The sequence below is a fragment of the Perca flavescens genome, chromosome 24 (genome assembly GCF_004354835.1).
Source record: "Perca flavescens isolate YP-PL-M2 chromosome 24, PFLA_1.0, whole genome shotgun sequence".
Taxonomy (NCBI): domain Eukaryota; kingdom Metazoa; phylum Chordata; class Actinopteri; order Perciformes; family Percidae; genus Perca; species Perca flavescens.
The window spans coordinates 1979923-2004244 of record NC_041354.1 but is presented as its reverse complement, the minus strand read 5'-3'; the positions used below and the strand labels follow the sequence as shown (position 1 = coordinate 2004244).

The 24322-nt window shown below is 42.7% G+C and overlaps 1 protein-coding gene across 7 annotated transcripts; it reads left to right on the top strand.

Moving 5' to 3' along the window:
• The first annotated feature begins 12554 nt into the window (after window positions 1–12554).
• On the top strand, window positions 12555–21161 carry faimb (Fas apoptotic inhibitory molecule b). Of its 7 annotated transcripts, none has more exons than XM_028571544.1 (6): window positions 12555–13489; window positions 14185–14227; window positions 14325–14555; window positions 15401–15629; window positions 18327–18376; window positions 20059–21161. In XM_028571544.1, the coding sequence occupies exons 3-6, from the start codon at window positions 14439–14441 to the stop codon at window positions 20206–20208; spliced, it is 546 nt and encodes a 181-aa protein (XP_028427345.1). In that variant the 5' UTR covers window positions 12555–13489; window positions 14185–14227; window positions 14325–14438; the 3' UTR covers window positions 20209–21161. The 7 variants fall into 7 exon arrangements, with proteins under 7 accessions (XP_028427345.1, XP_028427342.1, XP_028427341.1 ...); XM_028571541.1 differs by adding an exon at window positions 13655–13786 and having other exon boundaries at window positions 14109–14555; XM_028571540.1 differs by having other exon boundaries at window positions 12555–13786.
• Window positions 21162–24322: the final 3161 nt, after the last annotated feature.

Here is a 24322-nt window from a genome sequence, read left to right as displayed (position 1 = left end):
GCCAGTCAAGATTTTGAAGTTGTTCGTTTCTGTGCTTTTGATTTTGCCATTTCCTGAAGAGGATTGCCAGTCAAGACTTTGAAGTTGCCAGTTTCTGTGCCACGTTATTTGCCATTTCCTGAAGAGGATTTCAGTCAAGATTTTGAAGTTGCCAGTTTCTGTGCTTTGCCATTTTCTGAAGAGGATTGCCAGTCAAGACTTTAATTTGCAACGTTGCCAGTTTCTGTGCTTTGAAATGTGGACACCTACCATTTCCTTATGAGGATTGCCAGTCAAGACTTTGGAATTGCGAGTTTCTGTGCTTTGCCATTTTCTGAAGAGGATTGCCAGTCAAGACTTTGAAGTTGCCAGTTTCTGTGCTTTACCATTTCCTTACGAGGATTGCCATTCAAGACTTTGAAGTTGCCAGTTTCTGTGCTGCAGACTTTGCTATTTCTTGTAGAGGATTGCCAGTCAAGACTTTGAGGTTGCCAGTTTCATTGCTGCCGACTTTGCCATTTCCTGAAGAGGATTGCCAGTCAAGACTTTGAAGTTGCCAGTTTCTGTGCTTTGCCATTTCCTTAAGAGGATTGCAAGTCAAGACTTTGAAGTTGCCAGTTTCTTTGGGTGGGCTTTGTCATGTCCTGAAGAGGATTGCCAGTTAAGACTTTGGAATCGCAAGTTTCTGTGCATGGGCTTTGCAATTTCCTGATGAGGTTTGCCAGTGAAGACTTTGGAATTGCAAGTTTCTGTGCATGGGCTTTGCCATTTCCTGAAGAGGATTGCCAGTCAAGACTTTGAAGTTGCCAGTTTCTGTGCTGCGGATTTGCTATTTCTTGTAGAGGATTGCCAGTCAAGACTTTGAAGTTGCCAGTTTCTGCTGCGGACTTGTCCCTTTCCTGTTGAGGATTGCCATTGAAGATTTAGAAATTGCCTGTTTCTGTGTGAGTTATTTGCCATTTCCTGAAGAGGATTGCCAGTCAAGACTTTGAATTTGCAACGTTGCCAGTTTCTGTGCTTTGAAATGTGGACACCTACCATTTCCTTATGAGGATTGCCAGTCAAGACTTTGGAATTGCGAGTTTCTGTGCTTTGCCATTTCCTGAAGAGGATTGCCAGTCAAGACTTTGGAATTGCCAGTTTTTGTGCTTTGGACTTGGCCATTTCCTGATGAGGTTTGCCAGTGAAGACTTTGGAATTGCGAGTTTCTGTGTGTGGGCTTTGCCATTTCCTGAAGAGGATTGCCAGTCAAGACTTTGAAGTTGCCAGTTTCTGTGCACGTTATTTGCCATTTCCTGAAGAGGATTTCCAGTCAAGATTTTGAAGTTGCCAGTTTCTGTGCTTTGCCATTTTCTGAAGAGGATTGCCACTCAAGACTTTAATTTGAAACGTTGCCAGTTTCTGTGCTTTGAAATGTGGACACCTACCATTTCCTTATGAGGATTGCCAGTCAAGACTTTGGAATTGCGAGTTTCTGTGCTTTGCCATTTTCTGAAGAGGATTGCCAGTCAAGACTTTGAAGTTGCCAGTTTCTGTGCTTTACCATTTCCTTACGAGGATTGCCATTCAAGACTTTGAAGTTGCCAGTTTCTGTGCTGCAGACTTTGCTATTTCTTGTAGAGGATTGCTAGTCAAGACTTTGAGGTTTCCAGTTTGTGTGCTGCTGACTTTGTCATTTCCTGAAGAGGATTGCCAGTCAAGACTTTGAAGTTGCCAGTTTCTGTGAACGTTATTTGCCATTTCCTGAAGAAGATTTCAAGTCAAGACTTTGAAGTTGCCAGTTTGTGTGCTTTGCCATTTTCTGAAGAGGATTGCCAGTCAAGACTTTGAAGTTGCCAGTTTCTGTGCTTTGCCATTTCCTTACGAGGATTGCCATTCAAGACTTTGAAGTTGCCAGTTTCTGTGCTGCAGACTTTGCTATTTCTTGTAGAGGATTGCCAGTCAAGACTTTGAAGTTGCCAGTTTATGTACTGCGGATTTTGTCATTTAATAAAGAGGATTGCCAGTGAAGACTTTGAGGTTGCCAGTTTGTGTGCTGCTGACTTTGTCATTTCCTGAAGAGGATTGCCAGTCAAGACTTTGAAGTTGCCAGTTTCTGTGAACTTTATTTGCCATTTCCTGAATAGGATTTCCAGTCAAGACTTTGAAGTTGCCAGTTTGTGTGCTTTGCCATTTTCTGAAGAGGATTGCCAGTCAAGACTTTGAAGTTGCCAGTTTCTTTGCTGCGGACTTTGCTATTTGCTGAAGAGGATTGCTAGTCTTGACTTTGAATTTGCCAGTTTCAGTGCTGCGGACTTTGCCTTTTCCTGAACAGGATTGCCAGTCAAGACTTTGAAGTTGCCAGTTTGTGTGCTACGGACTTTGTCGTTTCCTGAAGAGGATTGCCAGTCGAGACTGAAGTTGCCAATTTCCTTGCATGGGCTTTGCCATTTCCTGAAGAGGATTGCCAGTTAAGACTTTGAAGTTGCCAGTTTATGTGCTGCGGACTTTGTCATTTCCTGAAGAGGATTGCCAGTGAAGACTTTGAAGTTGCCAGTTTCTGTGCTTTGCCATTTTCTGAAGAGGATTGCCAGTTAAGACTTTGAAGTTGCCAGTTTATGTGCTGCGGACTTTGCCATTTCCTGAAGAGGATTGCCAGTGAAGACTTTGAAGTTGCCAGTTCATGTGCTACGGACTTTGTCATTTCCTGAAGAGGATTGCCAGTCGAGACTGAAGTTGCCAATTTCCTTGCATGGGCTTTGCTATTTCTTGTAGAGGATTGCCAGTCAAGACTTTGAAGTTGCCACTTTATGTGCTGCGGACTTTGTCATTTCCTGAAGAGGATTGCCAGTGAAGACTTTGAAGTTGCAAGTTTCTGTGCTTTGCCATTTTCTGAAGAGGATTGCCAGTCAAGACTTTGAATTTGCAACGTTGCCAGTTTCTGTGCTTTGAAATGTGGACACTTACCATTTCCTTATGAGGATTGCCAGTCAAGACTTTGGAATTGCGAGTTTCTGTGCTTTGCCATTTTCTGAAGAGGATTGCCAGTCAAGACTTTGAAGTTGCCAGTTTCTGTGCTTTGCCATTTCCTCACGAGGATTGCCATTCAAGACTTTGAAGTTGCCAGTTTCTGTGCTGCAGACTTTGCTATTTCTTGTAGAGGATTGCCAGTCAAGACTTTGAAGTTTCCAGTTTATGTACTGCGGATTTTGTCATTTAATAAACAGGATTGCCAGTGAAGACTTTGAGGTTGCCAGTTTGTGTGCTGCTGACTTTGTCATTTCCTGAAGAGGATTGCCAGTCAAGACTTTGAAGTTGTCAGTTTCTCTGCTTTGCCATTTCCTTAAGAGGATTGCCAGTCAAGACTTTGAAGTTGCCAGTTTATGTGCTGCGGACTTTGTCATTTAATAAAGAGGATTGCCAGTGAAGACTTTGAAGTTGCCAGTTTGTGTGCTGCTGACTTTGTCATTTCCTGAAGAGGATTGCCAGTCAAGACATGAAAGTTGCCAGTTTCATTGCTGCCGACTTTGCCATTTCCTGAAGAGGATTGCCAGTCAAGACTTTGAAGTTGCCAGTTTCTGTGCTTTGCCATTTCCTTAAGAGGATTGCAAGTCAAGACTTTGAAGTTGCCAGTTTCTTTGGGTGGGCTTTGTCATGTCCTGAAGAGGATTGCCAGTTAAGACTTTGGAATCGCAAGTTTCTGTGCATGGGCTTTGCAATTTCCTGATGAGGTTTGCCAGTGAAGACTTTGGAATTGCGAGTTTCTGTGTGTGGGCTTTGCCATTTCCTTAAGAGGATTGCCAGTCAAGATTTTGAAGTTGTTCGTTTCTGTGCTTTTGATTTTGCCATTTCCTGAAGAGGATTGCCAGTCAAGACTTTGAAGTTGCCAGTTTCTGTGCACGTTATTTGCCATTTCCTGAAGAGGATTTCAAGTCAAGATTTTGAAGTTGCCAGTTTCTGTGCTTTGCCATTTTCTGTAGAGGATTGCCAGTCAAGACTTTAATTTGCAACGTTGCCAGTTTCTGTGCTTTGAAATGTGGACACCTACCATTTCCTTATGAGGATTGCCAGTCAAGACTTTGGAATTGCGAGTTTCTGTGCTTCTGATTTTGCCATTTCCTGAAGAGGATTGCCAGTCAAGACTTTGAAGTTGCCAGTTTCTGTGCTGCGGATTTGCTATTTCTTGTAGAGGATTGCCAGTCAAGACTTTGAAGTTGCCAGTTTCTCTGCTGCGGACTTGTCCCTTTCCTGTTGAGGATTGCCATTGAAGATTTAGAAATTGCCTGTTTCTGTGCTTTGCCATTTCCTTACGAGGATTGCCAGTCAAGACTTTGAAGTTGCCAGTTTCTGTGCTGCAGACTTTGCTATTTCTTGTAGAAGATTGCCAGTCAAGACTTTGAAGTTTCCAGTTTATGTACTGCTGATTTTGTCATTTAATAAAGAGGATTGCCAGTGGAGACTTTGAGGTTGCCAGTTTGTGTGCTGCTGACTTTGTCATTTCCTGAAGAGGATTTCAAGTCAAGACTTTGAAGTTGCCAGTTTATGTGCTACGGACTTTGTCATTTCCTGAAGAGGATTGCCAGTCGAGTCTTGAAGTTGCCAATTTCTTTGCATGGGCTTTGCCATTTCCTGAAGAGGATTGCCAGTCAAGACTTGAAGTTGCCAGTTTCTGTGTGTGGGCTTTTCCATTTCCTGAAGAGGATTGCCAGTCAAGACTTGAAGTTGCCAGTTTCTGTCCTGCGGACGTTGCTATTTCTTGTAGAGGATTGCCAGTCAAGACTTTGAAGTTGCCAGTTTATGTGCTGCGGACTTTGTCATTTCCTGAAGAGGATTGCCAGTCTTGAGTTTGAAGTTGCCAGTTTGTGTGCTTTGCCATTTTCTGAAGAGCATTGCCAGTCAAGACTTTGAAGTTGCTAGTTTCTTTGCTGCGGACTTTGCTATTTCCTGAAGAGGATTGCCAGTCAAGACTTTGAAGTTGCCAGTTTATGTGCTACGGACTTTGTCATTTCCTGAAGAGGATTGCCAGTCTTGACATTGAAGTTGCCAGTTTCTGTGCTGCGGACTTGTCCCTTTCCTGTTGAGGATTGCCATTGAAGATTTAGAAATTGCCTGTTTCTGTGTGAGTTATTTGCCATTTCCTGAAGAGGATTGCCAGTCAAGACTTTGAATTTGCAACTTTGCCAGTTTCTGTGCTTTGAAATGTGGACACCTACCATTTCCTTATGAGGATTGCCAGTCAAGACTTTGGAATTGCGAGTTTCTGTGCTTTGCCATTTCCTGAAGAGGATTGCCAGTCAAGACTTTGAAGTTGTCAGTTTCTGTGCTTTGCCATTTCCTTAAGAGGATTGCAAGTCAAGACTTTGAAGTTTGCCAGCTTCTTTGCATGGGCTTTGTCATTTCCCGAAGAGGATTGCCAGTTAAGACTTTGGAATTGCGAATTTCTGTGCATGGGCTTTGCAATTTCCTGAAGAGGATTGCCAGTCTTGACATTGAAGTTGCCAGTTTCTGTGCTGCGGACATTGCTAATTTCCTGAAGAGGATTGCCAGTCGAGACTGAAGTTGCCAATTTCTTTGCATGGGCTTTGCCATTTCCTGAAGAAGTTTTCAAGTCAAGACTTTGAAGTTGCCAGTTTCTGTGCTTTGCCATTTTCTGAAGAGGATTGCCAGTCAAGACTTTGAAGTCGCCAGTTTCTGTGCATGGGCTTTGCCATTTCCTGAAGAGGATTCCCAGTCAAGACTTGAAGTTGCCAGTTTCTGTGCTGCGGACGTTGCTATTTCTTGTAGAGGATTGCCAGTCAAGACTTTGAAGTTGCCAGTTTATGTGCTGCGTACTTTGTCATTTCCTGAAGAGGATTGCCAGTGAAGACTTTGAAGTTGCCAGTTTGTGTGCTGCTGACTTTGTCATTTCCTGAAGAGGATTGCCAGTCAAGACTTTGAAGTTGCCAGTTTCATTGCTGCCGACTTTGCCATTTCCTGAAGAGGATTGCCAGTCAAGACTTTGAAGTTGCCAGTTTCTGTGCTTTGCCATTTCCTTAAGAGGATTGCAAGTCAAGACTTTGAAGTTTGCCAGCTTCTTTGCGTGGGCTTTGTCATTTCCTGAAGAGGATTGCCAGTTAAGACTTTCGAATTGCGAGTTTCTGTGCATGGGCTTTGCAATTTCCTGAAGAGGATTGCCAGTCTTGACATTGAAGTTGCCAGTTTCTGTGCTGCGGACTTTTCCATTTCCTGATGAGGTTTGCCAGTGAAGACTTTGGAATTGCGAGTTTCTGTGCGTGGGCTTTGCCATTTCCTTATAAGGATTGCCAGTGAAGACCTTGAAGTGGCCAGTTTCTGTGCTGCATACTTTGCTATTTTATTGTAGAGGATTGCCAGTCAAGACTTTGAAGTTGCCAGTTTATGTGCTGCGTACTTTGTCATTTCCTGAAGAGGATTGCCAGTGAAGACTTTGAAGTTGCCAGTTTGTGTGCTGCTGACTTTGTCATTTCCTGAAGAGGATTGCCAGTCAAGACTTTGAAGTTGCCAGTTTCTGTGCACTTTATTTGCCATTTCCTGAAGAGGATTGCCAGTCAAGACTTTGAAGTTGCCAGTTTCTGTGCTTTGCCATTTCCTGAAGAGGATTGCCAGTCAAGACTTTGAAGTTGCCAGTTTCTGTGCTGCGGACTTTGCTCTTTCCTGAAGAGGATTGCCAGTCGAGACTGAAGTTGTCAATTTCTTTGCATGGGATTTGCCATTTCCTGAAGAGGATTGCCAGTTAAGACTTTGAAGTTGCCAGTTTCTGTGTGTGGGCTTTGCCATTTCCTGAAGAGGATTGCCAGTCAAGACTTGAAGTTGCCAGTCTCTGTGCTGCGGACGTTGCTATTTCTTGTAGAGGATTGCCAGTCAAGACTTTGAAGTTGCCAGTTTATGTGCTGCATACTTTGTCATTTCCTGAAGAGGATTGCCAGTGAAGACTTTGAAGTTGCCAGTTTTTGTGCTGCTGACTTTATCATTTCCTGAAGAGGATTTCCATTCTTGACATTGAAGTTGCCAGTATCTGTGCTGCGGACTTGTCCCTTTCCTGTTGAGGATTGCCACTGAAGATTTAGAAATTGCCTGTTTCTGTGTGAGTTATTTGCCATTTCCTGAAGAGGATTGCCAGTCAAGACTTTGAATTTGCAACGTTGCCAGTTTCTGTGCTTTGAAATGTGGACACCTACCATTTCCTTATGAGGATTGCCAGTCAAGACTTTGGAATTGCGAGTTTCTGTGCTTTGCCATTTCCTGAAGAGGATTGCCAGTCGAGACTTTGAAGTTGCCAATTTCTTTGCATGGGCTTTGCCATTTCCTGAAGAGGATTGCCAGTCAAGAGTTGAAGTTGCCAGTTTCTCTGCTGCAGACTTTGCTATTTCTTGGAGAGGATTGCCAGTCAAGACTTTGAAGTTTCCAGTTCATGTACTGCGGACTTTGTCATTTAATAAAGAGGATTGCCAGTGAAGACTTTGAGGTTGCCAGTTTCTGTGCTGCGGAATTTGCTATTTCCTGAAGAGGCTTGCCAGTCGAGACTGAAGTTGCCAATTTCTTTGCATGGGCTTTGCCATTTCCTGAAGAGGATTGCCATTTAAGACTTTGAAGTTGCCAGTTTTTGTGCTACTGACTTTATCATTTCCTGAAGAGGATTTCCAGTCTTGACATTGAAGTTGCCAGTATCTGTGCTGCGGACTTGTCCCTTTCCTGTTGAGGATTGCCACTGAAGATTTAGAAATTGCCTGTTTCCGTGTGAGTTATTTGCCATTTCCTGAAGAGGATTGCCAGTCAAGACTTTGAATTTGCAACGTTGCCAGTTTCTGGGCTTTGAAATGTGGACACCTACCATTTCCTTATGAGGATTGCCAGTAAAGACTTTGGAATTGCGCGTTTCTGTGCTTTGCCATTTCCTGAAGAGGATTGCCAGTCGAGACTTTGAAGTTGCCAGTTTATGTGCACGTTATTTGCCATTTCCTGAAGAGGATTTCCAGTCAAGACTTTGAAGTTGCCAGTTTCTGTGCTTTGCCATTTTCTGAAGAGGATTGCCAGTCAAGACTTTGAAGTTGCCAGTTTCTGTGCTGCGGACTTTGCTATTTCCTGAAGAGGATTGCCAGTCGAGACTGAAGTTGCCAATTTCTTTGCATGGGCTTTGCCATTTCCTGAAGAGGATTGCCAGTCAAGACTTGAAATTGCCAGTTTCATTGCTGCCGACTTTGCCATTTCCTGAAGAGGATTGCCAGTCAAGACTTTGAAGTGCCAGTTTCTGTGCTTTTCCATTTCCTTAAGAGGATTGCAAGTCAAGACTTTGAAGTTGCCAGTTTCTTTGCGTGGGCTTTGTCATTTCCTGAAGAGGATTGCCAGTTAAGACTTTGGAATTGCGAGTTTCTGTGCATGGGCTTTGCAATTTCCTTAACAGGATTGCCAGTCAAGACTTTGAAGTTGCCAGTTTCTGTGCTGCGGACTTTGCTATTTCCTGAAGATGATTGCCAGTCAAGACTTTGGAATTGCGAGTTTCTGTGCTTTGCCATTTCCTGAAGAGGATTGCCAGTCGAGACTTTGAAGTTGCCAATTTCTTTGCATGGGCTTTGCCATTTCCTGAAGAGGATTGCCAGTCAAGACTTGAAGTTGCCAGTTTCTCTGCTGCAGACTTTGCTATTTCTTGGAGAGGATTGCCAGTCAAGACTTTGAATTTGCAACGTTGCCAGTTTCTGTGCTTTGAAATGTGGACACCTACCATTTCCTTATGAGGATTGCCAGTCAAGACTTTGGAATTGCGAGTTTCTGTGCTTTGCCATTTCCTGAAGAGGATTGCCAGTCGAGACTTTGAAGTTGCCAATTTCTTTGCATGGGCTTTGCCATTTCCTGAAGAGGATTGCCAGTCAAGACTTGAAGTTGCCAGTTTCTCTGCTGCAGACTTTGCTATTTCTTGGAGAGGATTGCCAGTCAAGACTTTGAAGTTTCCAGTTCATGTACTGCGAACTTTGTCATTTAATAAAGAGGATTGCCAGTGAAGACTTTGAGGTTGCCAGTTTGTGTGCTGCTGACTTTGTCATTTCCTGAAGAGGATTGCCAGTCAAGACATTGAAGTTGCCAGTTTCTGTGCTGCGGCCTTGTCCCTTTCCTGTTGAGGATTGCCATTGAAGATTTTCAAATTACCTGTTTCTGTGTGAGTTATTTGCCATTTCCTGAAGAGGATTGCCAGTCTAGACTCTTAATTTGCAACGTTGCCAGTTTCTGTGCTTTGAAATGTGGACACCTACCATTTCCTCATGAGGATTGCCAGTCAAGACTTTGGAATTGCGAGTTTCTGTGCTTTGCCATTTCCTTAAGAGGATTGCCAGTCAAGACTTTGAAGTTACCAGTTTATGTGCTGCGGACTTTGTCATTTAATAAAGAGGATTGCCAGTGAAGACTTTGATGTTGCCAGTTTGTGTGCTGCTGACTTTGTCATTTCCTGAAGAGGATTGCCAGTCAAGACTTTGAAGTTGCCAGTTTCTGTGCTGCGGACTTTGCTAATTTCCTGAAGAGGATTGCCAGTCAAGACTTTGAAGTTGCCAGTTTGTGTGCTGCTGACTTCGTCATTTCCTGAAGAGGATTGCCAGTCAAGACTTTGAAGTTGCCAGTTTCTGTGCACGTCATTTGCCATTTCCTGAAGAGGATTTCCAGTCAAGACTTTGAAGTTGCCAGTTTCTGTGCTTTGCCATTTTCTGAAGAGGATTGCCAGTCAAGACTTTGAAGTTGCCAGTTTGTGTGCACGTCATTTGCCATTTCCTGAAGAGGATTTCCAGTCAAGACTTTGAAGTTGCCAGTTTCTGTGCTTTGCCATTTTCCGAAGAGGATTGCCAGTCAAGACTATAAAAGTTGCCAGTTTCTGTGCTGCGGACTTTGCTATTTCCTGAAGAGGATTGCCAGTCGAGACTGAAGTTGCCAGTTTCTGTGCTGCGGACGTTGCTATTTCTTGTAGAGGATTGCCAGTCAAGACTTTGAAGTTGCCAGTTTCTCTGCTGCGGAGTTTGTCATTTCCTGAAGAGGATTGCCAGTGAAGACTTTGGAATTGCGAGTTTCTGTGCGTGGGCTTTGCCATTTCCTGAAGAGGATTGCCAGTCAAGACTTGAAGTTGCCAGTTTCTGTGCTGCGGACGTTGCTATTTCTTGTAGAGGATTGCCAGTCAAGACTTTGAAGTTGCCAGTTCATGTGCTGCGTACTTTGTCATTTCCTGAAGAGGATTGCCAGTGAAGTCTTTGAAGTTGCCAGTTTGTGTGCTGTGTACTTTGTCATTTCCTGAAGAGGATTGCCAGTCAAGACTTTGAAGTTGCCAGTTTCATTGCTGCCGACTTTGCCATTTCCTGAAGAGGATTGCCAGTCAAGACTTTGAAGTTGCCAGTATCTGTGCTGCGGACTTGTCCCTTTCCTGTTGAGGATTGCCACTGAATATTTAGAAATTGCCTGTTTCCGTGTGAGTTATTTGCCATTTCCTGAAGAGGATTGCCAGTCAAGACTTTGAATTTGCAACGTTGCCAGTTTCTGTGCTTTGAAATGTGGACACCTACCATTTCCTTATGAGGATTGCCAGTCAAGACTTTGGAATTGCGAGTTTCTGTGCTTTGCCATTTCCTGAAGAGGATTGCCAGTCGAGACTTTGAAGTTGCCAATTTCTTTGCATGGGCTTTGCCATTTCCTGAAGAGGATTGCCAGTCAAGACTTGAAGTTGCCAGTTTCTCTGCTGCAGACTTTGCTATTTCTTGGAGAGGATTGCCAGTCAAGACTTTGAAGTTTCCAGTTCATGTACTGCGAACTTTGTCATTTAATAAAGAGGATTGCCAGTGAAGACTTTGAGGTTGCCAGTTTGTGTGCTGTTGACTTTGTCATTTCCTGAAGAGGATTGCCAGTCAAGACATTGAAGTTGCCAGTATCTGTGCTGCGGACTTGTCCCTTTCCTGTTGAGGATTGCCATTGAAGATTTTCAAATTACCTGTTTCTGTGTGAGTTATTTGCCATTTCCTGAAGAGGATTGCCAGTCTAGACTCTTAATTTGCAACGTTGCCAGTTTCTGTGCTTTGAAATGTCGACACCTACCATTTCCTCATGAGGATTGCCAGTCAAGACTTTGGAATTGCGAGTTTCTGTGCTTTGCCATTTCCTTAAGAGGATTGCCAGTGAAGACTTTGAAGTTACCAGTTTATGTGCTGCGGACTTTGTCATTTAATAAAGAGGATTGCCAGTGAAGACTTTGATGTTGCCAGTTTGTGTGCTGCTGACTTTGTCATTTCCTGAAGAGGATTGCCAGTCAAGACTTTGAAGTTGCCAGTTTCTGTGCTGCGGACTTTGCTAATTTCCTGAAGAGGATTGCCAGTCAAGACTTTGAAGTTGCCAGTTTGTGTGCTGCTGACTTCGTCATTTCCTGAAGAGGATTGCCAGTCAAGACTTTGAAGTTGCCAGTTTCTGTGCACGTCATTTGCCATTTCCTGAAGAGGATTTCCAGTCAAGACTTTGATGTTGCCAGTTTCTGTGCTTTGCCATTTTCTGAAGAGGATTGCCAGTCAAGACTTTGAAGTTGCCAGTTTCTGTGCTGCGGACTTTGCTATTTCCTGAAGAGGATTGCCAGTCGAGACTGAAGTTGCCAGTTTCTGTGCTGCGGACGTTGCTATTTCTTGTAGAGGATTGCCAGTCAAGACTTTGAAGTTGCCAGTTTCTCTGCTGCGGAGTTTGTCATTTCCTGAAGAGGATTGCCAGTGAAGACTTTGGAATTGCGAGTTTCTGTGCGTGGGCTTTGCCATTTCCTGAAGAGGATTGCCAGTCAAGACTTGAAGTTGCCAGTTTCTGTGCTGCGGACGTTGCTATTTCTTGTAGAGGATTGCCAGTCAAGACTTTGAAGTTGCCAGTTTTTGTGCTTCTGACTTTATCATTTCCTGAAAAGGATTGCCAGTCTTGACATTGAAGTTGCCAGTATCTGTGCTGCGGACTTGTCCCTTTCCTGTTGAGGATTGCCACTGAAGATTTTGAAATTGCCTGTTTCTGTGTGAGTTATTTGTCATTCCTGAAGAGGATTGCCAGTCAAGACTTTGAATTTGCAACGTTGCCAGTTTCTGTGCTTTGAAATTTGGACACCTACCATTTCCTTATGAGGATTTCCAGTCAAGACTTTGGAATTGCGAGTTTCTGTGCTTTGCCATTTCCTGAAGAGGATTGCCAGTCAAGACTTTGAAGTTGCCAGTTTCTGTGCTTTGCCATTTCCTTAAGAGGATTGCCAGTCAAGACTTTGAAGTTGCCAGTTTGTGTGCTGCTGACTTTGCCATTTCCTGAAGAGGATTGCCAGTCAAGACTTTGAAGTTGCCAGTTTCTGTACTGCAGACTTTGCCATTTCCTGAACAGGATTGTCAGTCAAGACTTTGAAGTTGCCAGTTTATGTTTAGTTTCTGTGCTTTGCTATTTCCTGAAGAGGATTGCCAGTCAAGACTTTGAAGTTGCCAGTTTCTGTACTGCGGACTTTGTCATTTCCTGAAAAGGATTGCCAGTCAAGACTTTGAAGTTGCCAGTTTCTGTGCTTTGCCATTTCCTGAAGAGGATTGCCAGTCAAGACTTTGAAGTTGCCAGTTTCTTTGCGTGGGCTTTGCCATTTCCTGAAGAGGATTGCCAGTCAAGACTTTGAAGTTGCCAGTTTCTGTGCTGTAGACTTGTCGGATCCAGAAGAGGATTACCAGTTTCATGGATTCACCAGAAGTCTGGTGTGGTGACGCGTCGGGTTTGAGAGGCTTGCTCTGTCCTGTTGTTGGTGTGAATGTTGAAGACCCTAGGTCAAAAGTTGAAAGTGTGGTAAAATGTGGACACGAAGTTGCCTTTTCCTTTGCTGTTTCCATCGCCGTTTGTCATCAGTTCTCTGCCAGTTTTTCTCTACTTCCTCTGCTGCTCTTTGGCGTTTTTTTGCCAGTTTTTCAACTTTTCCTTGGATCTCATGTAGCACGCCTACTCAGTAAGCTGCACTTGGAGATGAGGTTAGACTTTCGGCACAGTATGTTCCGCAACCCACGTAATGCATACATGCTCCAGGACTTCACTGATTGGCTCCAGTATGAGTCTCCGCGTCAAGACTTTGAAGTTTCCAGTTCCTGTGCTGCGGACTTTGCCAGTTCCAGAAGAGGATTGCCAGTCAAGACTTTGATAGCCAGAAGATTAACACATGCTGGTGCTGTGGAAGGTCCCATCTGGCAGCACACTGTTCGCTGAAGAAGCTTTGGGTCCTTGTCAAGGATAACTGACCCAAAAGAGGATTGCCAGTCTGATGGATTTACCAGATGTCTGGTGTGGTGACGCGGTCGGCTTTGATTGGTTTGTTCTGCAAGTCCTGTCATTGGTGGGAATGTTGAAGACCCTAGGTCCAGAAGGGGAGAGTGAGTTGAAATGTGGACACCTACGCCATACCAGATGATTGCCAAAGTTGCCAGTTCCTCTGCTTTTGCCTTCGCCAGTTCCTTGCCAGATCATCGCTAATTCTTTGCCAGTTCTTTGTCTTTTCCTTCATGTCCACAAGGTGAGATTGAGCTTAGTGTGGATCTCATGTAGCACCCAGTTCCTGTTTTGCTGCAGTTGACAGTTCCGGTGATGTTGAAGTAATATTTAATTTTGCTTCAACAAATTTGTTTTAATTTAATTCTTAAATATGTGTGATCTCCCTTGTTTTTTTCATAATCTTGAGTTGGTTTATGAAACAGTGCTGTCACCATCGCCAGTTCCTTTGCTGCTGCAGTCTCCAGTTTCTGTGCTGCCGCTGTCTTCAGTTCTGAACTCCAGCGTTTTCGTCTGGTTAGGACAGTCTCAGAGGTCAAAGGTTAGAACATCAACCTAGGGCTGGGCAATATATCATATCATAATATATATCATAATATAATATCTGTATCGTGATATGAGACTACATGTCGTTTTAGATTTTGGATATCGTCATATCGTGATATGAAATAAGTAGTGTCTTTTACTAGTTGTAAGGCTGCATTACAGTAAAGTGATGAACTTTTCTGAACTTACCAGACTGTTGTAGCTGTTCTATTATTTGCCTTTTCCCCACTTAGACATTATGTCCACATTACTGATGATTATTTATCTAAAATCTAAGTGTGAAGATATTTTGTTAAAGCCCCAATTCTCAACCCTAGAATATCGCCGCAATATCGATATTGAGGTATTTGGTCAAGAATGATCGTGATATCTGATTTTCTCCACATCGCCCAGCCCTACATCAACCTTCATTCACAATTTCTGTACAAAGAAGGAGGTGATTCAGCTTACTCACACTAACCACAGATTCAAAGCTTGTCCTAATTATCTCTGTGTCAGTTTAAAGTGAGCTCACGTCTGTAAGCCTCTTACAGTAATACACCTGCTGCTGAGCCGACAGTCACACAGCGAGCTCAAACGGGAGGGCTTCTTTCAGACGTGGAGATGACAGAGTGATCGTCAGGAGAGGGTCCTGTGGTGTGTCAGAGATGCTGGGTGGAGATCTGGTGGCAACGTGGGACGTGGCGCTGAGCGACAACGTGTACAAGATTGAGTTCGCTCATGGCACCACCACGGGGAAACGCATCGTGTACGTCAACGGACAGGTAAGTCCATGTTTAGGTAGCTTCACAACCTCTTGAAATGAAGTCTGCTTGTGATTGTACATCAAAGAGTTTTGTATTTGTTTGGGAGACTTATTAGAAACCTGAAGAAGCAAAAGTATTCATTATTTTAACTAAAACACTTAGAGAATATTCCCTTCTGATTTAGATAAATCTAGTAATACCACAGTTTAGAAATACAAGTAAAAATCCTCCATTTTTAAACCTCTATGCAAATTCCACCTGCCAGTGTTATGCTTTACTTTACATTGTGTTCTCAAATATGAGGTCCAATCTTCTGATGTGACTCTCAGTAAGAAAGCCAAGATACTTGAGTGTATTTCTCAAAATTTGGAAATATTCCTTAAACATATCTAGGGCAAATTAATAAAAAAAAGTAATATTTGAGGTACTTTATTTGAGTATTTCCATTTTCTGTTACTTTATACTTCTACTCCACTATATCTCAGAGGGAAATATTATACTTCTTATTGCAGACTTTTCTTCAGATTTTAAATGAATTAAAAAGAAAACTCAAGAGTGTTAATACATCTGTGGCTGGGTTGGCTCAGTGGGTAGAGCAGGCGCACATATACTGAGAGGTCCAGGGTTCGAATCTGACCTGTGATGATTTCCTGCATGTCTTCCCTCTCTCTCTCTCTCCCCCCTTTCTCACCTATCTGTCCTATCAAATAAAAGTGGAAAAGCCCCAAAAAAGAGTGTTTATGCATCTCCACTCAATGCCTTTTCTACACAGCAACTACACTCACAGATGTCAGACCTTCTTCCACTACTACCACCAGTTTTTGCGTGTTATCTGTCTGTCATGAACATTTTTCCCTCAACAGGAAGTTGTCAGGAAAGACTGGCTGTTCAAGCTGGTTGGAAAGGAAACCTTCACCGTGGGGAGCTCCAACACCAAAGCCACCATACTCATTGAGGCAGTCGGTGGCTTTGCCTACGAGTACACGCTGCAGGTGGACGGCAAGAGTCTGCAGAAGTTCATTGACAACAGAGCCAAGACATCCAAAACATGGCTGCTCAAAGTGAAGGGAGAGGACTGCAGGGTGGTGCTGGGTGAGTGATGTAACCGCTGTTTAATCTGCTCAGTGTGAGTATTTTAGGAAGCATGTCGACCTGCAACAACCCAGTTTGACTCAACGGAAGCGTGCCTATGTTCCCACAGCCCTATGTTCCCACATTTCTAATAAAAACAAATTAAATTAGGCCCTATATTCCCACAGCTCTATATTCCCACATTTTTAAGATTTTTTTCCAAAATTAGGCCCTATTTTCCCCCATTTCCTTTTTCATGAATTTATATCAGATTTTATTCCCCTTTCTCCCAATTTGGTAGCCAATTACACCCAACCTATTATCCAGTAGCAATGGACTACAGATGGAATGTAACCCTAACATAGGGCCTTATTTTAAGAAAAATCTTAGAAATGTGGGAACATAGGGCTGTGGGAACATAGGGCTGTGAGACCATTGGGCTGTGGGAACATAGGGCTGTGGGACCATAGGGATGTGGGACCATAGGGCTGTGGGAACATAGGGCTGTGGGAACATAGGGCTGTGAGACCATTGGGCTGTGGGAACATAGGGCTGTGGGACCATAGGGCTGTGGGAACATAGGGCTGTGGGACCATTGGGCTGTGGGAACATAGGGCTGTGGGACCATTGGGCTGTGGGAACATAGGGCTGTGGGAACATAGGGCTGTGGGAACATAGGGCTGTGAGACCATTGGGCTGTGGGAACATAGGGCTGTGGGACCATTGGGCTGTGGGAACATAGGGCTGTGGGAACATAGGGCTGTGAGACAATTGGGCTGTGGGAACATAGGACTGTGGGAACATTGGGCTGTGGGACCATTGGGCTGTGGGAACATAGGGCTGTGGGAACATTGGGCTGTGGGACCATTGGGCTGTGGGAACATAGGGCTGTGGGAACATAGGGCTGTGGGAACATAGGGCTGTGAGACAATTGGGCTGTGGGAACATAGGGCTGTGGGAACATTGGGCTGTGGGACCATTGGGCTGTGGGAACATAGGACTGTGGGAACATAGGGCTGTGGGACCATTGGGCTGTGGGACCATTGGGCTGTGGGAACATAGGGCTGTGGGAACATAGGGCTGTGGGACCATTGGGCTGTGGGAACATAGGGCTGTGGGACCATAGGGATGTGGGACCATAGGGCTGTGAGACCATAGGGCTGTGGGAACATAGGGCTGTGGGAACATAGGGCTGTGAGACAATTGGGCTGTGGGAACATAGGACTGTGGGAACATTGGGCTGTGGGAACAGCGGGCTGAGAGACCATTGGGCTGTGGGACCATAGGGCTGTGGGAACATAGGGCTGTGGGAACATAGGGCTGTGGGACCATAGGGCTGTGGGAACATAGGGCTGTGGGAACATAGGGCTGTGGGAACATAGGGCTGTGGGACCATAGGGCTGTGGGAACAGCGGGATGAGAGACCATTGGGCTGTGGGACCATTGGGCTGTGGGAACATAGGGCTGTGAGACCATTGGGCTGTGGGAACATAGGGCTGTGGGACCATAGGGCTGTGGGAACAGCGGGCTGAGAGACCATTGGGCTGTGGGACCATAGGGCTGTGGGAACATAGGGCTGTGGGAACATAGGGCTGTGGGACCATTGGGCTGAGAGACCATAGGGCTGTGGGACCATTGGGCTGTGGGACCATTGGGCTTTGGGACCATTGGGCTGTGGGACCATAGGGCTGTGGGAACATAGGGCTGTGGGAACATAGGGCTGTGAGACCATTGGGCTGTGGGAACATAGGGCTGTGGAAACATAGGGCTGTGGGAACATAAGGCTGTGGGACCATTGGGCTTTGGGACCATTGGGCTGTGGGACCATAGGGCTGTGGGAACATAGGGCTGTGAGACCATTGGGCTGTGGGAACATAGGGCTGTGGGAACATAGGGCTGTGGGAACAGCGGGCTGAGAGACCATTGGGCTGTGGGACCATAGGGCTGTGGGACCATAAGGCTGTGGGAACATAGGGCTGTGGGACCATTGGGCTGTGGGACCATTGGGCTGTGGGAACATAGGGCTGTGGGAACATAGGGCTGTGGGAACATAGGGCTGTGGGACCATTGGGCTGAGAGACCATAGGGCTGTGGGACCATTGGGCTGTGGGAACATAGGGCTGTGGGAACATAGGGCTGTGGGACCATTGGGCTTTGGGACCATTGGGCTGTGGGACCATAGGGCTGTGGGAACATAGGGCTGTGAGACCATTGGGCTGTGGGAACATAGGGCTGTGGGAACATAGGGCTGTGGGAACAGCGGGCTGAGAGACCATTGGGCTGTGGGAACATATGGCTGTGGGAACATAGGGCTGTGGGAACAGCGGGCTGAGAGACCATTGGGCTGTGGGAACATAGGGCTGTGGGAACATAGGGCTGTGGGAACATAGGGCTGTGGGACCATTGGGCTTTGGGACCATTGGGCTGTGGGACCATAGGGCTGTGGGAACATAGGGCTGTGAGACCATTGGGCTGTGGGAACATAGGGCTGTGAGACCATTGGGCTGTGGGAACATAGGGCTGTGGGAACATAGGGCTGTGGGACCATTGGGCTTTGGGACCATTGGGCTGTGGGAACATAGGGCTGTGGGAACATAGGGCTGTGGGACCATTGGGCTGACCCTGACTAAACCTGTGTTCATGTCCAAAAATGTACTGCATGAGATACTTTGTATACCGTATACTGTAGAAACATACTGTTGTTCTTTTTTCCAACAGAAAAGGACACCATGGATATTTGGTGCAACGGGCAGAAAATGGACACAATGGTGAGAATGACTTGACAAATACTTAGAGCCCCACAACGTTAAAGCAGTTTCAATTATAATATGATAATATAAACATAAATATTGCTATTGTTACTGTGGATTTAAACTGCGATGAGAGTCTAACAACAGTTCTTTTTTATTGTATTTGATAGTAAGATTAGTTAATTGTCATTGAGATAAAAAAGACTTCCGTCTGGAGCTAAATACTAAAACTAATTACCAACATCTGGGTTAGATAGCTGATGAATCCTGTGTTGTAATACCCACTTGAGTGGGTTTTTATACTACAAATGCTGCTAATATATACTATGTATATTAAATCAAAGCCACAGAACAAAAAGAAGAAGACATGATATGACAGATTATCTCATAAATTAAATCCTATTTTTTCTGAAGAAAAAGGGGGAAATATAGACGTTACCATGCAGTTGTTAAATGGTTATAATTTTGGCTTTAGTTTGGTTATCTCATAATTTCTGTGTCTCTGTGCGTATGTGTGTATGTGCGTGTGTGTGTGTGTGTGCGTGCATGTGTGTGTGTCTGTCTCTATGTGTTTGTGTGTGTCTGTCAGTCTGTGTGTGTGTGTGTGTGTGTGTGTGTGTATCCGTCTCTGTGTGTGTGTGTGTGTGTGTCTCTGTATGTTTGTGTCTGTGTGTGTGTGTGTGTGTGTGTGTCTGTCTCTGTGTGTGTGTGTTTGTGTGTGGTCTGTCTCTCTGTGTGTTTGTGTGTCTGTCTCCATGTGTTTGTGTGTGTGTGTAAGTCTGTCTTTGTGTGTGTCTGTGTGTGTGTGTGTGTGTGTGTGTTTGTGTGTGTGTGTGTGTGTGTTTGTGTGTGTGTATAAAAGGCATCTCCCCAAAATAACCAAAATAATATATCACATACAGTATATAAAAAAATACATGAAACATGTATTTAAAAGGGGATTTTTGTGTTTCTACCATCTCCTTATTTAAGACAGGTGTTTCTATTTTTCAAAATAAAATCCAAATCATTTAAAGGAAACGTCTTGACTCAGTAAACATTTTAATATTTCACCTGGCAAAAATAAACTGTTTAAAGTATGAGAATATTTTGAGAAAAAGTCAGAATATTTTGGGAAAAAGTCAGAATATTTTTATGTTTTCAGAATAAAAGTCAGAATATTTTAATATTTTCAGAATAAAAGTCAGAATAGTTTGAGGAAAATATTTTAATTTTGAGAAAGAAGTCAAAAAATCAGAAAAATGTAATACTTTCAGGATAAAAATCAGAAAATTTTAATATTTTCAGAATAAAAGTCAGAATAGTTTGAGATAAAGAGTTGAAACATTTTAAGAAAAAAAGTCTAAATAATTTTCAGACTAATTGGAGAAAATAAAAAAGTTAAAATAATTTTTTACAAGTCAGAATATTTTGAGAGGAGTCTTTCTCTTAGGCTGAAGATACCTCACCTGCCTATCAGAGAGTCCGTAAGCTGCCTGAGAGGTGACTCAGATGAAAAAACATGAACCCCCTCTTCTTTGTCATCTAGATTTTGACAACTTGACAGTTAAAATTAATCATTTATAAAGTCCCAGTTTGAACAAGAGCTGAAATAAATTAAATAAAAATCAGCATAAATGTATCATAAATAGTAAATAGATAGCTGACTTGACTGCAGATGAAATCCTCAAACTGAGTGTGTTTTTGTGGCCTTTTTCCAGGGAGAGTTTGTAGATGACGGCACAGAGACTCGCTTCATGTTGGGGGAACACGAATGCTGCATCAAGGCGACGAGCGGTGGGAAGAAAAAGAGCAGCATTGTGCACTCCTTACTGCTGGACGGAGAGAAAATACCAGCCTCAACACAATAGTGCCGGACGAACTCTCAAAGAGACTCTATTGAAAAGAGGTATTTGCACGCAAAGGACAAATACCAAGCAGTACTACAGGCTGGGCTTTATGACGAAAGGAATTTATTTTTTATCATTTAGCTGGGTTTGATTATTGATTTGGAAAATAAAGATACAAAAATGTGCTTGTAAATATAGCAAATAAACACTGTGCATCATGTTCTACTGGGTGATTCTTTGCTATGTTATTTTGAAGGGGCCCTAAAGAAAGTAAATCCTGCAGTCAAATTAAGAAGTCTGAGAATTACACTTATGTTTTTAAGTCATTTTGCTGCAGCCTCCACGCAGGAAATATCTTCCTGAAGGTCGCTACATCAAGCTTGCTGCGGTTGGTTAGAGAAAGAAGGGAATAAAGGAGGTTTGATTTTCAAAATAAAAGCATCGGAAATGTATTGGCAACTAAATGTACTTTAAGTATGACAACTACAAAGTAAAAATACAAAATGACTGAAGAAATGTAAGTATCCAGTGTTCCACTAAAAACTCAGAAAAACTGAGTTGGAAGAAGTACTTAGATCTTTTCTATTAGTAAAAGTAGTAATACCACAGTGTAGAAATATCTGTTACAAGTACAACTCCTGCATTTCAAACATGTAAAACTTTATGCAAAATCCCCCCTGCCAGTGTTTTTATGTTGTACTTTACATTGTACTGGTTGTTATCGATCTTCTCATCTAACTCTCTGTAACAAAACCAAGATATTTCAGTGTATATCCCAAAATGTGGAATAATTCCTTTACTATTTACTGTGTATTTATATTGTATAACTTTATACTTCTACTCCACGACATCTCAGAGGGAAATGTTGTAGCTCAGAATCAGAATGAGATTTATTAAGTAAAGTTTTCACTGTGTTTTGGTGCATACAATAACAATATTAATTCCTTCACAATAAAGCGCTTTTCAAAAAACAAGTTACAAAGTGCTTTTCATTTCATTTAAAAAGACACTTTATTAACAGTTAATATCAGAAAAAAGCTAAACAACATGACAAATAGTCAAATCAATAAAAGGTGTGAAATAGTGAGACTTAAAAGAAGAGGGTGTGTTAGCTTCCTGATGTCCCCCGGCAGGTGGTTGCACAGCTGAGGGTCCCGAGCAGAAACAGGCTGATCACGTTTAGTTTAAGGTTCGACTGAGGAATGACCGATCCACCACAGGGTCTGAGGTAAGTTCTGCAGACGTCTGTTCCCGTATGTGTGTGTGTGTGTGTGTGTGTGTGTGTGTGTGTGTGTGTGTGTGTGTGTGTGTGTGTGTGTGTGTGTGTGTGACATATGTCCCATGTTTGGAAAAGCAATGAGTGTGTCACTCTGTGTGGGATCAGTTAGAGAGGAAGGGAGGGAGGAGGGAGAAGGGAGGAGGAAAGGAGAGAGAGTGTGTGTGTGTGTGTGTGTGTGTGTGTGTGTGTGTGTGTGTGTGTGGAGGGAGGAGAGAGTGTGTGTGTGTGTGTGTGTGTGTGTGAGTATGAGTGTGTGTGTGTGTGTGTGTGTGTGTGTGTGAGAGTGTGTGTGTGTGAGAGAGTGAATGTGTGCGTGAGTGTGTGTATGTGTCTGTGTATGTATGTGTGTGTCTGTGTATGTATGTGTGTGTGAGTATGAGTGTGTGTGTGTGTGTGAGTGAATGTGTGCGCGAGTGTGTGTATGTGTCTGTGTATGTATGTGTGTGTGGGAGAGTATGAGTGTGTGTGTGTGTGTGTGTGTGTGTGTGTGTGTGTGTGTGTCTGTGTATGTGTGTGTGTGTGTGTGAGTGAATGTGTGCGCGAGTGTGTGTATGTGTCTGTGTATGTATGTGTGTGTCTGTGTATGTATATGTGTGTGTGTGAGAGTATGAGTGTGTGTGTGTGTGTGTGTGCGTGTGTGTGTGAGTGAATGTGTGTGCGAGTGTGTGTCTGTATGTGTGTATGTGTGTGTGAGTGAATGTGTGCGCGAGTGTGTCAGTTAAAGCCATTATAAATACATTTTTTTAATAAGTTGAGCGACAAAAATTTGTACATAAAATTTCACAACACAGCATGAAAGATGGGAACATAACTAGACACAAACATAACTAGTCACAAACATAACTAGACACAAACATAACTAGTCACAAACATAACTAGACATATAGTCACAAACATAACTAGACACAAACATAACTAGACACAAACATAACTAGTCACAAACATAACTAGTCACAAACATAACTAGTCACAAAGATAGGGCTTGATTAAATGACATCTGAAGCTTACCCATGTTTTCTATAGCTGCACCACAAGTGGGCTGTATAGAGCCGAGTACACTAGGCTCTAAACAGGGCAGTCTTAGCATCTGGGCACATCAAATGTGCGTGCCAGCATATTGGTTTATGCATACAGTTTGCAACACTGGTGCTGCACATCATCTATCCCCCATTAGAGCTTTAAAAGTTATCATTAAAATGTTTAAATCCACTCTAAAACACACTGGGAGCCAATGAAGTGTGTTCTCTCCTGTTGGACCTGGTTATGAGTCTGGCTGCTCGATTTTGAATGAGCGGAAGTGTGTTCAGGTTTTGTTGTGAGAGGTTAAGTGAGAATCCAACCAAGATGAAATTAGACAATAAACGAATGAAAAGGGAATAAACGATAGAGCAAAGTACTGCAACAGTCAGAAACATAAATATAAACTTGACATTGCAATATGTAAAAGACACTGTAACAAATGTGTACAATGTAACTGTTTTAAAAAGATTGCTTGTTTTTTTCTACAAATAATTCATAAAATCAAGTCAACTTTATTGTCAATTCTCTCAAAATATGTGCCAGATATACAGAGGAATCAAAAATGCGTTTCTCTCCGACCCACGGTGCAATAAGTACAAATATATACAATACAATACAATACATTTTAAATATTGCAAAAGTGAGACAAAACCAAACAGTATAGAAAACTAAAGACATTGAAAATGTGGAATAATAAAGGAAAAATATAAAATTAAAGTGAAAAATCGTGATATATATAGCCGTTTTTGGTATAAAAATCTGCCTTTTAACAAGTCTTAGTAACAATTAGAAGTAAATGTACTATGTGGACAAAAATCAGAAGTATCGGTACTCAGTACTGGCCCATTTCAGGCACTGTAAAGGCAGGAAACATGCTTTCCAGCAGTGCTATTTAATCATTATGTTAACATTCTTGTCTTTTCATAGTCATAGTTAATATTTAATAATAAGCTATTGCACTGTTCAATCCCTGCACTGTTCTCACCTTATCATGGTCATTGCATCACATGGGTCAGTCCATACCAGACCTTAAGTTGTTAACTCTTTACATTTCTGTGAGTGATTTTTATGTATGTGAGATATATATGTGTGTGTATATGTGTTTGTCTAAGCTACTGGATGCCTATAATTTCCCTCGGGATGAATAAATATCCATCCATCCATCCATCTATATATATATATATATACAGTACAGGCCAAATGTTTGGACACACCTTCTCATTCAATGTGTTTCCTTTTTATTTTCATGACAATTTACATTGTAGATTCTCACTGAAGGCATCAAAACTATGAATGAACACATATGGAAATATGTACTTAACAAAAAAGTGTGAAATAACTGAAAACATGTCTTATATTTTAGATTCTTCAAAGTAGCCACCCTTTGCTTTTTTTGATAACTCTGCAAACCCTTGGTGTTCTCTCAATGAGCTTCATGAGGTAGTCACCTGAAATGGTTTTACCTTCACAGGTGTGCTTTGTCAGGGTTAATTAGTGGATTTTTTTCCCTTATTGATAAAAAAGCAAAGAGTGGCTACTTTGAAGAATCTAAAATATAAGACATGTTTTCAGTTATTTCACACTTTTTTATATATATATATATATATATATATATATATATATATATATATATATATATATAATTAAAGCAATTATATGAAATTATATATATATATATATTTTATATATATATATATATATATATATATATATATATATATATATAATTTCAGTGGCGCCTTTTATTTTGAAAATGCTAACCGGAACTCGTGTTGTTAAGCGTGCGTCACTTGAAACACACCGGAGCGTAATCACGTTCCCGGCCGGGATACTGTG

Bases quoted from the DNA above. Each gene is read 5' to 3' on its own strand.
- faimb (XM_028571545.1), top strand. From the start codon at position 14,439: ATGCTGGGTGGAGATCTGGTGGCAACGTGGGACGTGGCGCTGAGCGAC. The intron at 14,556-15,400 runs GTAAGTCCATGT...TTCCCTCAACAG, and splicing joins TCGTGTACGTCAACGGACAG to GAAGTTGTCAGGAAAGACTG. The intron at 18,377-20,058 runs GTGAGAATGACT...GCCTTTTTCCAG, and splicing joins GGCAGAAAATGGACACAATG to GGAGAGTTTGTAGATGACGG.